General features: G+C 44.4%; 1 protein-coding gene across 1 annotated transcript in view; it reads left to right on the plus strand.

The window, feature by feature from the left end:
* The window catches only part of NHERF2 (NHERF family PDZ scaffold protein 2), a 200,292-nt gene extending 190,769 nt beyond the window's left edge, over window positions 1–9,523 (plus strand). Inside the window, exon 7 of the mRNA XM_073636467.1 lies at window positions 294–9,523. Coding sequence (XP_073492568.1) covers window positions 294–452 — 159 coding nt within the window. The 3' untranslated portion in view covers window positions 453–9,523. The remainder of the gene's footprint in view (window positions 1–293) is intronic.
* Window positions 9,524–14,012: the final 4,489 nt, after the last annotated feature.

Genomic DNA, 14,012 nt, shown 5'->3' on the forward strand with positions numbered 1-14,012 from the left:
CACCTGATTGTAGGAGGCAATGGACTTTTTGGATGTAGGTCTAGAGCGGCGCCCCAAGCCATACATGGTCACAGCATCTATCAAGCACTGGAAATTCAGTTTGCATGGACTGACCCTTTATGGTATAGAAAATTTACATCTATCCAAGCATATAGCACTCTAAATAAATGTCAAACTGCAGACAAGACTGGTGCAAGAAAATTGTATTCTTTGTTTAATGTGAATTGTTACCTGCTGTAAACATTGTTGAATATGTCCAACAAAATTATTTTTCTTTCCACCTTTGTGAACAGGCAGGTGACGTGACCAAAATAGATCCCTTCGAAGAGAGCGGTCTGCGTCTGAGCCCCACAGCGGCGGAGGCAAAGGAGAAGGCGCGGGCCAAGCGAGCCAACAGAAGGGCCCCCCAGATGGACTGGAGCAAGAAACACGAAATCTTCAGCAACTTCTGATTCCTCCCTATTCACCAACAGCTGGGATGAGAGTGTTCACTGGACTTAAACCCCTCACCCGCTACCTTAAAAAACAAAAAAACAAAACCTAAACCACTGCGGATTAACAGGCGCGGGGAGGATTAAAACCAACTAACGAGAGGATGTCACCAAATTACTTGTTTAACCCTTTTAAGTTACGCGGCATTTCAAGGCATTTAACGCTGACTTTTTTGGTCTCTTCAGTGCCAGAGGCACCAGGTGTATGTCACCTCCACCAGCTTTGCAGGAGGGAGTCGATTTTATCTCAGATGAGATTCTTTTGCCGGTTCCCAGAATCCTTTGGTGCGAACTATACTCCTCCAGCAGCACCTCATGGGCATTATTGTCAGGCTGCCTTGTGGACTTTGCCTGGCCTGTACTGAAGAGCCTAAACTAAGACTGGAACTATTATTAGAAGCCAGGAAAGAAAATGAACAATAGCAGAAAGCAGAGGGCTGCAGCAGCTCAGCGAGAGTGGTGCATTGTGGGAAACAAGGCCAGCAAGGTCTCTGCAGCTGCATTGTATTCTCCCTCATGTGTTTATAAAACTCCTTCCTCATTCTTTCCTGTGGTTCCTCCAAGGATTAGAGAGTCTTGTTTCCACGGGCTATGACCACTGTTAGTGAAGCACTTGTGATATAGGGCAGCCAATAAGACCATTGCCAGTGCTTATCCAGGAAAGCCGTACAATGGTGGTAAATTCTAAAAGTCCACTTGGTTTACCCAATTATTTTCAGTTGATGCAGCTAGATCCAGGATTGCTTTCAGAGTGCACCTGCAAGGGACTGCAGCATCTTGCCTGTTATTCTGTAATGCAGAAGTCTTCACAGTGCTAGTAGGAGATTGCTGTGGCGGTTGATTGGTTTGTGTGAATAATTTTGGATGATCTGGGGAATGCAGATTTAGCATGGGTCTGTTTTGGGGTGTACATTTTAAACTGCAGCGGAGTTGGAAAACTGGGACCCGGCCAGGCAGATAGGAAGGCGAAAGGAGAGTCCGCCTTAGAGGCAGGCGCAAAAAGGGCAGAACCAGCACCCTATTATTGTATACAGTGACTTACTAACCCCACTTTCTTCTTTGACCACTCTCCCTCTCCCCACATAGACAGGTCCTCATGAACATTCCAGAAGTTAGAAGTGTTAGGATGGGCTTAGAGAAAGGGAGGGTTAGACAAAGGCTGGGTGAGTTGACATTAGATTTAGGACAAGTGGTTGCAGTGGGACCACAGGTGGTTAGTGTTCAGCCTGCCACAAATATTACACTCTGCCCATTCTCTGTGTGATCCCAGTAACTGTAGAGATCCACCAAAACATTCCATTCAATTTACATCCAATCAGGTAGGCAGGTGCTCTACATAAGACATTCTCAACCAGGGTTCTATCAGAGGTTGCTAGGTATTCCTTGAGTTGTGGCTGATTAAATTCCCATTGGATGGTAGCTGCATAGTTCTTGGATTAACACGACATGACACCAATCCCCCTTTACAGCAGCACTCAGAGGTGGGGGAGGCAGGACTGGGAGCCAATCAGGTGTGTTGCATGCAAATGTTGACAAGGAGCACATTGATAAGACTGAGCCTCTTCCCTAGAAGATAAGGTGTGTTACTAGAAGGATTACCAGCTAAAAAATAGCAAACCAATGCAGCTACCACAACTATTGGCTGGTAATATGCAGTATATTACAGATTTGTTTTTGGGTTTAAATATGCTTTAACCATAATCCATGGAACACTGACAAAGGTACAATCCGAAGACTTGCAGTATTTTCATAGAGGCATTTCACAATCTATTCTCGCGGTTGTGTTTTATGGCCTATAGGCCAATATGAACAACATGGCCCTTGTGCTGTTAACACTTGTGGTGCCAACTTCATCTGCTAAAAGGAAACAGACAGACAGACTTTCTAGCCAGGGATTGGGGTGATAATTCTGAAAATGAAGTTGCTGTCGACAGCATTTTACAGTTAGCAATGTTTACTGAAGCCCTCCTCTGAAGCCTCCTACTTCTTCTCCTTCCAGGAGAATGGGGGGAAGGGACTTGGGCCTCATGTGGAATAGGCTAAGGATCACACGTCAAACAATCCCGTGGGGTCATGCATTCCTCTCTGCAGCCCAAAACCGCTGGCTTGCTCTACCCAACTTGACAGGCAGATGGTTTCAGTTAAAGGGAAAAAGTTAGAGAAAAGCAGAATCAAGCCACTCAGCATTCTGTCCTTGAGCAAGAATAGCTGGCTTCTTCTTCCATTGTAAGATGTTTCACAATAGATGAAATCACAGGCAGGGTAGAATGTGCCGTGAGAGCAGGAGGGATTGGAAGGCAGCGTTTGCGAAATGATAGCTGGCGAGAATTAAAGAACCAAACGCCAACGGTTGGATAGGAAAGCTGTGAGAGACCCTGTAGTCTACAGGAATGCGGCCTGGGGCTTTCCAGCACTTGTGGAATGGCAAGCATCTGGCAAGGCATGCTGGGACTTTAAGTGCGACTACAGCTGGAAAGCCGCAGTTGCCTTCAACTCTTGCTGCACATATATTGGGTTTTTCCATCTTTTAAGATGTAGTGATAATCGCATCGATATGCAGTTGCCCATAGTGTCTAATTGATCACTTTCAGTGGTTCCAATTGCTTTTCCTTAGCATTCTTTGAAACATTTACTAAAGCAAAAAAAAAAAAACCTACATTTTTTCACATCAGTGCCACTTTTCTCCCCATACAAGTAAATGGAAATGCAAGAGAAGCATAGAAGGATGTTAGTGAAGGAGCTCAGATGGATTTCCAATTGACTCCACTTGATACCCTCCCATCACATTCATTGCTGGGCATAACCTGGAGTAAGAGGGTGCTGTACGAACTGGTTGACTAGAATCAGCATAGGAAAGAATTATGGTTACCAGCACATCATGAATCCATAATTGGATAGTCCAAATGTTTATCACATTACAATGAGTGCAAGTGTAATGTTTGAAAGGCCACGCAGGGCCTCCTCATCAGGCATGTAAGGTGTCAAAGTTTCGAGGCCAAGCGAGACCTTTTATTCAGGCATGTGAGATGTCACTGTTTCAGGACACGCAGGACCTCCTCGTCAGGCATGTGGGGTACCAAGATTTCAAGACCACACAGGACCTCTTTGTCAGATATGTGAGGTCCTGGCAAAGAGGTCTTGTAACTTTGTTCTTGCAGTTGTGATTTGATTGCTTTAATAAGCTTTTGGACTATTTAGTTATGGATCCATGGTGTGCTGGTGGCATATGTTCATATCAAGCTGATCTGAAATGCAAGCTAAGTGCATGCAAAAGCCACTGCAATTGCTCATCTATATAAGCCCATCTATATAAGCTCCTTTTTAGGTTTCTTGGTAGCATTGCAGGCTCTAGTCCCATGATTCAATGCTAAACACCTGTGCATATAGGGAAGCAGCAGTGAGTACATTGCAGACTCAGCTTCAGGGTCATTCAGACATAGAGGATGGTGACATTTATGGCGCTTTAATTAGCAGGACAGTTAGCCATGCACAATAGATTTCAGGAAAAGAACCAAATGAGTAAGAATGGTCCAGAAAGTTATGGTGAGGAGGGACTAAAGGAATCAATAATTGCTCCACTGAACCAATGCATAGCACAGCAAAGCCTTCTTAGAACGGAAGTTATTCACAGGTTTCATTTTATCACATATCCCTAAAATTCCTCATCTCAGGATAGCGGGCGGATCCATGCAAATCATTCCTTTCTGCCCCATTGGTCAGGTTCCCATCCAGAACCGCTGGTGTATAGTCAAATATAGCCTAATATTGTAGAGCCATTTATTCCAAACTGTATAGAGCTTTCTCTGCAATCAGCACCTACACTGCAACCCCCCAGGAGTGGGGGTTATATGTTTTATGATGGGGGGGGGGGCATATGAATTCAGCAGGGATGGCCGCTGCCAGAACTGAAAACCATTCAACGCCCTCTAATTATATCACATTGTTTTGTCCCCAGACATATTAGCACGTCTCATGAAACTCAGGTTAGAAAATGATGAAACTAGATGAGATTATGTTGTTCAATAAGCTTTTTTTTAAGCTCCGCTTACGAAAGATAAAGGTCTGAGCATGATTCAGGAATGTTGTTTTAATCTCTTCAGGGAGATTCGGTAGATGCTGGCCAAATAAAATAACTTTTTTTTTTTTTTTTTTATATAATCACCAAAACAGAAAGAAAGTTAGTTACGTGATTGAATTTTCAATAAGCTAATGGTGCCCCCTGGTGGTCATTATACTACTTTACAACGTCTGCAGATTTCAATGGGAAAGTAGACTTTTAAGGAGTTTTCATTATCTTTGCCAGCAATTGGATAGAAGCTCTGTGGAGTCCAGAACGGGAGCCAAAACCTTGTATCTGTACCCCCTCTTTTATAATAAAGCTAAACTCTGGGCGCATACAATTTTTTTAAAAGATATTCCTCATTAGCCATAAAGGATATAAATACGTTTTGTGTGCACCCTAACGCCTTTGCAACCCCAGTTATTAAATAGTAGTGAAATCATCCCTGTGCAAAGATTAGAGCTATGGAAGGGACCTGGCAGCTCCACCCACTTACAGGGTGTCTGTAGAAAACTACAGGAGGGGGCGGAGACAAGACCAGTCACCCTGCACAAGGAATGAGAGCAGCAGTGACAGGTCTTTATTACAGAGGAAAGGAAAAGTTGAATACTGGGTTACTGCACAGATCTGGAGGAAATACACATGGCTCTTGTATTTAGACAATATCTTTGCTTAGCTTTAAAGTGTATCTATAGCCAAAAACGCAGCTATAGACAATCCTTTTTCAGTGCTGCTGTTCAGGGAATTGCAAGGAAAAGAATAGAACTCCTGTCATGTTTTTATAGCTGACTGTATCCCTACTGATCCCACCCTATTTGTTCCAGAGGCTATGGTTACCAGAACAGAAATTAGGGGAAATCTACCAAGGGGATCATCAGTTGAGGTGACACTTTAAAAGAGACTTCCACACATTTTTGTATTTCTGGGATAGAAAGTAAAGGGAAATTTTCCCAACGGGGCAGAAACAAACAGGGGTTTTAACAATGACCTACTCTATCCCAAACAAACCAAAATAATTTTGGATAAGGTGAAGCTGCTCATAGATGGATCGAAAACTGTCCTGTTCAGCAAGGACTGGCCGAATTTTGATCCAAGGCCTGTTTCACACGGGCTTCAGCTTGTATAAGTGCAGTGTGAACAGCAAGCTATGACGAAGCATTGGCAGAGCTTCCAGCAAGCTTTGTTGAAGCTAGTAGGCCGGGTTCACATATGTGCGAATTGGATGCAGCTTTCCCCACATCCAATTCGCATGACAGGCAAGTGTGCCCGGCTCGCAATGCCAGTGTGCCGGTTCACACAGGTCCGGGGTGGCCACAGTCCGCATTCCAAAAGGGTCCTGTGTGTGTTGGGTCCGGTTCAGGTGCGGATTCAGGCAAAAATTCAGTCCTGATTCGCACGTGAACTGGTGAACAGGGACGCACCAGACCCCATGCATGCTGGGAACCGCGGCCGCACATATGTGTACCCGGCCTCAAAGTACCATTCAACTCCAGTTTGTAAATGTTTAACACAGACATGAATAGGAGTGCTGATTGACACTTTAAACAAGCTCCTAGCAGGCTTTAGCACTTCTCGAAGCCTGTTGAAAGCCTGGTCGCAGCTTGCTTACAGTGGCAATCAACACTTCCATAAGGATCTGTGTTGCAAATGATTTGTCAAAGCTTGGTGTTCACACAGCTCTTGTAAAAGTTGAACCCTGTGTGAAACGAGCCGAAGGCTGTTCCAGCTTGAGTGGAGTTGGTCTAATGTGTTCAATCCTTGTACATGTGCCAGGCAGGTTTATAGGCCATAGAGACAACACAGACGGTAGGGGCTCACATTGTTAACCTGTCCTTGATGTAGAACGCATGTCAAACGTAGGTCAGCAAAATCACAAACCATGTAAAAGCACGCAGCAAACACAAACAGACAGATGTCCTGCGAACCCACAGCTGGGTCTTGCTGCATTTTTAGGTCAAACTTTATCCCTCTGTGATGAGTAAAGACGGGTAAATAAGAAACGAGAGGCAGGGAGTTGGAAAAAGACACAACCGGGCTTATTGTGTGGGGCCAAGAGCAATGTATATCAACCCCCCGGCAGCCAATCAGAAGTCATCTTTCAATGAGCTGGCTGCAGTAAATAGAATTCTGGTTGCTTTAGGATTACGCATTATCATTGCTCTTTGCAATTCATTATCAAATAAGCCAGAAAGTTCAATGTTTTCTGATGATAATTCCTGACCTGGACAGTCTCCCCGCTGCCATTGGACCCCTCTGTTTGCACCACCTCTGCCATTTTTGTGACAGACCGCAAACGACCCGAGACAATTGAGCTTTGCATGTCCTTTTTTTTTTTTTTTTTTTGCAAGTTTATTTCAGCAAAGCCATGCCTTATAATTAACCCCAAGGATCATAATGTCAAATGCATATAGGATGTCGTTCCACATAAACTAGAAATGCTTAGAAAGAATGCAAGTGCTCTTTGTGTTACAGCTGTGATGAAGTGAATGTTTTGGTACTTGGGAAAGTTTTTGTGGAAGGTGAAGTGTTACTTAGAACAGGTCGGGTGACCAGGATTACAATCTATTGGTGTCCCGCAGGGTGGATCTGTTTGTAGTGCAGAGAGAGACCTAGAAAGAGAAAGGGGCCCCCTGCCAAACCGTTTGCAGATGTTGAGAATCTGAACCATCTGTAAGCTCAGCACTGATGCCCTCTGCTGCCTCCATCCAGTGCTGCCTTCAGTGGAAACATCTGCCTTTCCAGATGGTAATGAAGTGAGGTCTGGCAGCTTACTCTGGGTTAGAAATGAACTGAGGTCTAGCTGTGTATGCTTGGATTGGAAAGAAATTGAGTTCTGGCCATGTATGCTGGGATTGGAAATTAATTGAGGTCTGGCCATGTATGCTTGGATTTGAAAGGAACTGGGATCTAGCAGTGTATGCTGGGATTGGAAATGAATTGGGGTCTGGCATTGTATACTGGAATTGGAACTAATAATGAACCAGCAGTGAAACATGAGATTTTTTTTGTAGCAAATGATCTGCTGTGAAAGGGGAAGGTAAGGTATCTACTTTCCCTGAGTATTTTATTTTATACAAGCTCATGGGTCGGATTTCCCATTAGGCAGTATGATTAGGGCCCAAAAGTGAAGAAGAAAAGCTACCACTACCCTCCTCATTTTTTGTGACACAAAGCTTTTTTTTCTCCTTAGTGTCACCAATGTAAACCTAGGGACAAGCACTACATCTTACCGATATGCAGACTTCCCCAAAATGGCTGCCAGAACCCACAACTGTAACCATTTACCTGCACTGGGGCCATGCAGGAATTATCTTGGTGGCAGCAGCTTTATTACACTGTTTCCAGAGAGAGAGACTTTTGTAAATTGAAGTGGTGGAGGTTACTCAGAGGTGGCCATAGTGGCAAGGAGTACCTAGGATTCCAGTCATGGTTAAGCCTCCCTTAACATTAAAAAGGAAGTATGGGATTTTTTTTTTTTTTAGAATCGTACTTACCTAGGTGGATACCGCATTGATCCGAAGCTGCATCTGTTCCCCGCTGACCCTAAGACTGAGAAGCAAGTGACCAAACACCGATGATCGCTCGGTTCTCAGAGCTCCCTGAGCAGAGAGCTGTTGTCTGTCAGTCACCTCTGCTTAAGCACACCTAATACGGGTCACAGGAGAAGAAGTACAGCCAAACAAGCTTTGGCTGTACTTCTTCTTTAAGCTCTGCTCATATATATATATATATATATATATATATATATATATATAAAACAAACCATACATACACACTACCGGGGCAACACTAAGGAGGGGGTTAGGTTGTGGGAGAGTTTGATCTCACACTGAGATAACAAACTATTGTGTGTCAAACCTAACTCTCCAACAACCTAACCTCCTGGAGCTACCATGCTAACACTCAAGCAACGAAGATGTACAGAGAACTGAATTGGCATGGGCGATAAACAGGTTTTAGGTGAACCTGTCATTTGCCCATGCCAACAAAGCAACCCCCTCCTCAGCTGCACATGCTCACCTTTCCTTTCCTTCCCTGCTGCCATGTTTAGCTGCAGAAAACAGCCGCCCTGTGAAAAGTCACCTAATAATTCGTAGCTCTTCTAGGGCTGTGTACTCTTCCTATGTGATGGCGCTGGTGATTGGCTGAGCCTGTTCCATGGAGTAGGTCACATGCTTCTCCATACCTGGAAGTATTGAGTACTTTCTGCAGATGAGTGGGGGAGGAACAGAGAAAGCAGATGGTCAGTGTTACATTAAAGAAAACCTTTTGGTGCAAAAGCACAGATTTGCTTTATAATCGACACTTCCAGAAGCAAAGTGAACCAAGGACAGTGTCTACCTACCTTCATGTTATCCTGTTTATTACTGACTAACAGGTAGGTCTTGTATGAGGCTGCTGCCTTTATTTGTGTGGGGGGCCACACATGAATATGTAGCTTGTGGCCTTGCATGCAATGTTCTGAAATCTGACCTATTGACTAATCCTGCTGTGCAGATGGCAATGGCATGTTATGCAAACCTATGAAGGATGTAGCTGGCTTACAGGGAACTTAATTATTTTAACAGAACTTCTGATTTAACAGTGGACGCAAATTTCTTATCAAGTGTTCTTAAAACCGGCCACAAGGGGGGGCAGGACTGTGCCTGACACAAGAGACGCCACTATGAATGTTACCGCTCTGCAACATTGATCTGCAACTGACTGCACAGATGAACTCTGCCCCCTGCTGGTAGATATGGAGGTCTGCAGGATGTATACGTGTGGAATGGACAATATTTTTACGGATCGGAAACTTCTGACTGCAGACAGTCATTCAGCTGCCTATATGTAGCTCTGTTTGGAATCATATTTTTGTACTTTAAAACCTGTAATTATATAAGGCACATATCCGACAACATTTATCTATGACACACGAAAATAAAAAATACATTGTACACTGCTATGTGCATAATAAAGGCTTTCCCAAGTACGTGTGATTGTTTCCCTTCTTACTTCCACACTTAGAAGATTCAGGGCCCCCCTCCCCAATCTCTTAATCTTTACCCTCCCTAAACTAATATTTCTTTTTTTTCTTCCGATCTTCTCTTCTATTTCCTTAAAATGGCCGAAGGTTTTTTTACCCTAAGGTATTCTGCATGCAGCTCCCCTCAGCCCCCCCACTAATACTTACCTGAGCCCGATCTCAATCCAACAATGTGCATGAAAGCAGAGGCTCCCTCCATTCTCATTGGGTCAGAGACAGCAGAGGGAGCCATTGGCTCCTGCTGCTGTCAATCACAGCCAGTGATAGGGGCAGGGCCTAGCCGCGCCCTGTGTGTTTATGGACACATGGAGCTAGCTCGGGAGTGAGCACGCACAAGTGTCCCCAAAGCAAGCGGCTTGCTATGGAGGAGCCAAGAGAGGACCTGAGAAGAGGAGGATCAAAGCTGCTCTGTGCAAAACCGTTGTACACAGCAGGTAAGTACGATTTGTTATTTAAAAAAAAAAAAATAAGTCGATCCTTTACAAATACTTTAAGCAAGTCATAAACGTATTGGTTTTCTCTTGTTCCCTCCCCCCCACTTGATTCCCTCATCTACAGTAAACGATGGATGGAAGAATCTCCACTTCCAGTTTTTATATCCAAAAATGTGAACTGAAGAGCCATGCCACTGCTAAAAGGTCCAGATATAGCTTTATTCCAGTTAAAGTCAGGGGGACAATTCAAAGAGTAGCCAACACATTACTGTAGTCCAAAAACACCCCCTTCATCAGGGCTTCCAATGTGATTAGAAAAACAGGTCTGTCAACAGCTGATTTGCAGCCAGTCAATTGTATTCAGGCACCCACAGGCGGTCTGCACACCCCAACAGCAACCATATCTGATAGGATACAGTCCTTGTTCCGTTCCACCTGGCTCCTTCGATTTATTTAAAAATCAATGTTTATCGAATCAAGTGGAGCTGACATGGCCACCCATGGAATTTATGGTGATTCCACAGGAATCAGATGCAAATTAAGACGTGTATGGGTAGCTTTCCTTATTCTACCCTTTTTACTTTAAAAAGAACATGTTTATTGTTGAGAAAAGAACAACTTACAAGGGTATTACATAACGTATGTCCACAAAAAAAAGGGGGGGGGGGGGGTAGTATACATGTACAGTAGGTGAGTATGTTTATCATATACAATAGTAGCCTTTGTATAGAGTCAAGCATAATTATCAAACAGCACGTATTGCCGATGCCCTTCTATGCTTTCATCCTCCTTCAGCAGAATTTTCAAAATAAAATACCTTCTGCACGATGGTGTTTTAAGGTTATATCGGTTAAGGTGATCACGCCTGGATCATAGGTATTCCCTGTTCTTTCGCAATTGATCAGTCCATACAAGTATTAGTGTTATCCAACCATCTATTTTGTATGGCAGTGATGCGTTTACTTCCCTGACCCAGGTCTGTAAAGTAGGAGAGTCCGTTCTCATCCAGTACTTAGCGACTAGTTTTCTGGCGCTAAATAACGACTCACTAAGGAATGCGAGAAGGGATCTGTCTGTAATGGTGTCCGGGAATAACCCCAGAAGACATGGTCTGGGGTCTAATTGTACTGGTGATCCCATATGGTCATGTAGGAATTTTATAATTTGTGCCCAGTAACTTTGTATCTCTGGGCATTGCCATAGTAAGTGAAAGAATGAGCACAGGTTATTGGAGCATTTAGGACAGTTTGGGTTCTGATGTGGGGAGAATTTGGAGATTCTAGCAGGCGTGAGGTAGGATTTATGAATTATATACAGCTGAGTCAGGCGTTCAGATATTTTAGGTGATGTTTTCTTGACGTTTTCTAATATGTCTTCCCAGTCAGAATCATCTATGGGCCCCACATCCTCCTCCCATCTGATTCTCGCTATATCAACAATCATCAACATAACCCCCGTATGTTCGGGTTCAATCTAAGGGAGATAGCAAGAGGTTCCACTGCTAAGGCGTACAATAAAGGGGACAGCGGGCAACCCTGTCGGGTTCCTCTTCCCAATAGGAAAGGGTCGGACGACCATCCATTCACTACCACTCTAGCTACTGGGGAATAGTACAATAATTGTACCCATTTTACAAAGTTAGGACCAAACCCGAATCCCCTTAGGCATTCCCAAAGGTATCCCCACTCTACCGAGTCAAACGCCTTTGCGGCGTCAAGTGTCACTATCGCTCTGTCTCCCATATTCTCATGATCCGCCTGGACATTCATATGCAAGCGTCTTAGATTCATGGCTGTGTTTTTTCCAGGCATGAATCCTGTCTGATCAGGATGAATAAGGGAGAGAATACTGTTATTGAGACGCATAGCCAGTATTTTAGCTAGTATTTTGATGTCTGCTTGAAGAAGCGAAATTGGGCGATAGGACTCAGGTAGTTGGGGGTCTTTACCCGGATTAGGGATTACTATAATTACCGCTTGACGGAGAGTGTCAGGAAGGGTCTCAGTTTCAAATATATGGTTATATAGTTTCAGTAGTTCAGGGATTAATATCTCCGAATATGTCGCATAAAAGTCAAGTGGTATGCCATCGCCACCCGGCGCTTTGGCTGGTGCTAATGAAGCTATAGCCAGGGCGACCTCATCTACCGTAAGGGGAGCCTCTAAGTTCTGCAGTTGGGATTCAGAAAGTTGTGGGAACGGGATATCTTGGAGAAATGTCCTAGTTTCTTGTGCGGTGACCCCTACCTTGGAGGAATATAGATCAGCATAGTATTTCTGGAATTTTTCTGCTACTGCCGGGGGATCTGAAAGTGTGTCATTGTGTGGGCCTTTAAGGGTTACCACTACCGGAGGGTTAGAATCCTGCCGGGCCATGTATGCTAGTAGTTTACCGCTCGCTCCCCCTGTTCAAACACGCGTTGTTTCAGAAAGAAGAGTTTCTGTTTAGCTTTCTCATAGTGTAATTGGTCTAGAAGACGGGTATGGAGTCTAATTGCAGTTGCTCTATCTTGAGTAGGGTCATTTTGAAATTCTTTAGTTAGTAAGTCTGCTTTATCAGAGGCCTGGTTAAGAATTAAGTTAGAGGAAGCTTTTATTCTGTGTATTCTTGAGGAGAGAATAGTGCGAACGTGTAATTTGTACGCTTCCCAGACCTGTCCCACTGGGGTCGTATCTCTATTAACATTAAAATAAAATTGCCATTCCTTGTGTATGTCCTCCTGGTCTGTCAACATTGACAGCCAAAAGGGGTGGAGACGCCAGGTATGAGGACCTGTAAGCGGGGTTAGCTGTAGGGTTGCCCAACATGGGGCATGGTCAGAGAGAGATCTGGTGTGATACCCTGAGCCCAATAGACGGGGAAGTAGTGTGTCCGATATTAGGATTAGATCAATTCGGGACATGGTGGAGTGGGTTGTTGAAAAGCATGAGTATGCCTGCGCATTGGGATGGTGATATCTCCAGGTATCAGGGAAAATTCTTTTAACGTGCGCCCAAACCGAGTGGTATCTGGAGAGTGGGCGCTCTGACTCAGCTGTGTTCTGTCTTTTTGGGGGTTCAGAACCATATTAAAGTCCCCCATCCAGATAGCAGGTACATTAGGGTGTTGCGCCATGTATAGCAAACCTTCGGTAATTAGGTTAGATTTGTACGGTGGGGGAATGTAGAATGCCATTATTAAATGTTGCACACCACTTAATGTGCAGTGTAGGAATATGAATCTACCTTGGGGGTCAATGCGCATAGAAACGAGTGCAAATGGAGTAGTTTTAGCTATGAGAATCGAGACCCCTCGAGAGTATGGAGAGTGGGTGGCGTGGAATGCCCATCCTATCCATGGCCTTTTCAGAGCCAACTGGAGCTGTCCTGTGACATGCGTCGCAACTAAGACGGTTATATCTGCACGGTATGTTTTAAGGCAGGTAAAAACCGCAGTGCGCTTAAGCTTGTCGCGGATCCCACGAATATTCCAAGTGAGGAATTTCAGGTTGGCCATATTAGTATAGTGCTTAATTGTTGAAGGGTAAGTATGGGGTACCTCGCCCAGAGCATATACCGCCACTCTCCATACTGCGATAAGCCCCCCACCCCCTCCCCTCCGTGGTAGCATACGGATACAGTCGCATCATTACTTTTCAAATTATTGTACATGTTCTTTACCTTGTCTTTACTGTTTCCCCTCCCCTCCCTCCCTGCCCTCAGCCACCCAAACTTGACTGGGGCTTGCATCCCAAAACTTGTGCAACTATAATAGCACGGTATTGCTTGCAGGTCACATAAAGAAAAAAAACAAGTGCACATTAAACAAATCGACACCGGCAGTTGCCTATTGGGCAGTGCCACTGCCGACAAAACAGTCTCCCGTTGGGGGCGAACAATCTCTGGATGAAAGTCCAGCAATGGAGTAAACGCAGTGACAGTTATTTATCAAAGCAGGTAAGCAACATCAACTTAAATCCAGACTCCGCTGTGACGTCTAATAAGGAAAAATGAGCAAAGTCT

The sequence above is a fragment of the Aquarana catesbeiana genome, linkage group LG06, assembly GCF_042186555.1.
Source record: "Aquarana catesbeiana isolate 2022-GZ linkage group LG06, ASM4218655v1, whole genome shotgun sequence".
NCBI lineage: Eukaryota > Metazoa > Chordata > Amphibia > Anura > Ranidae > Aquarana > Aquarana catesbeiana.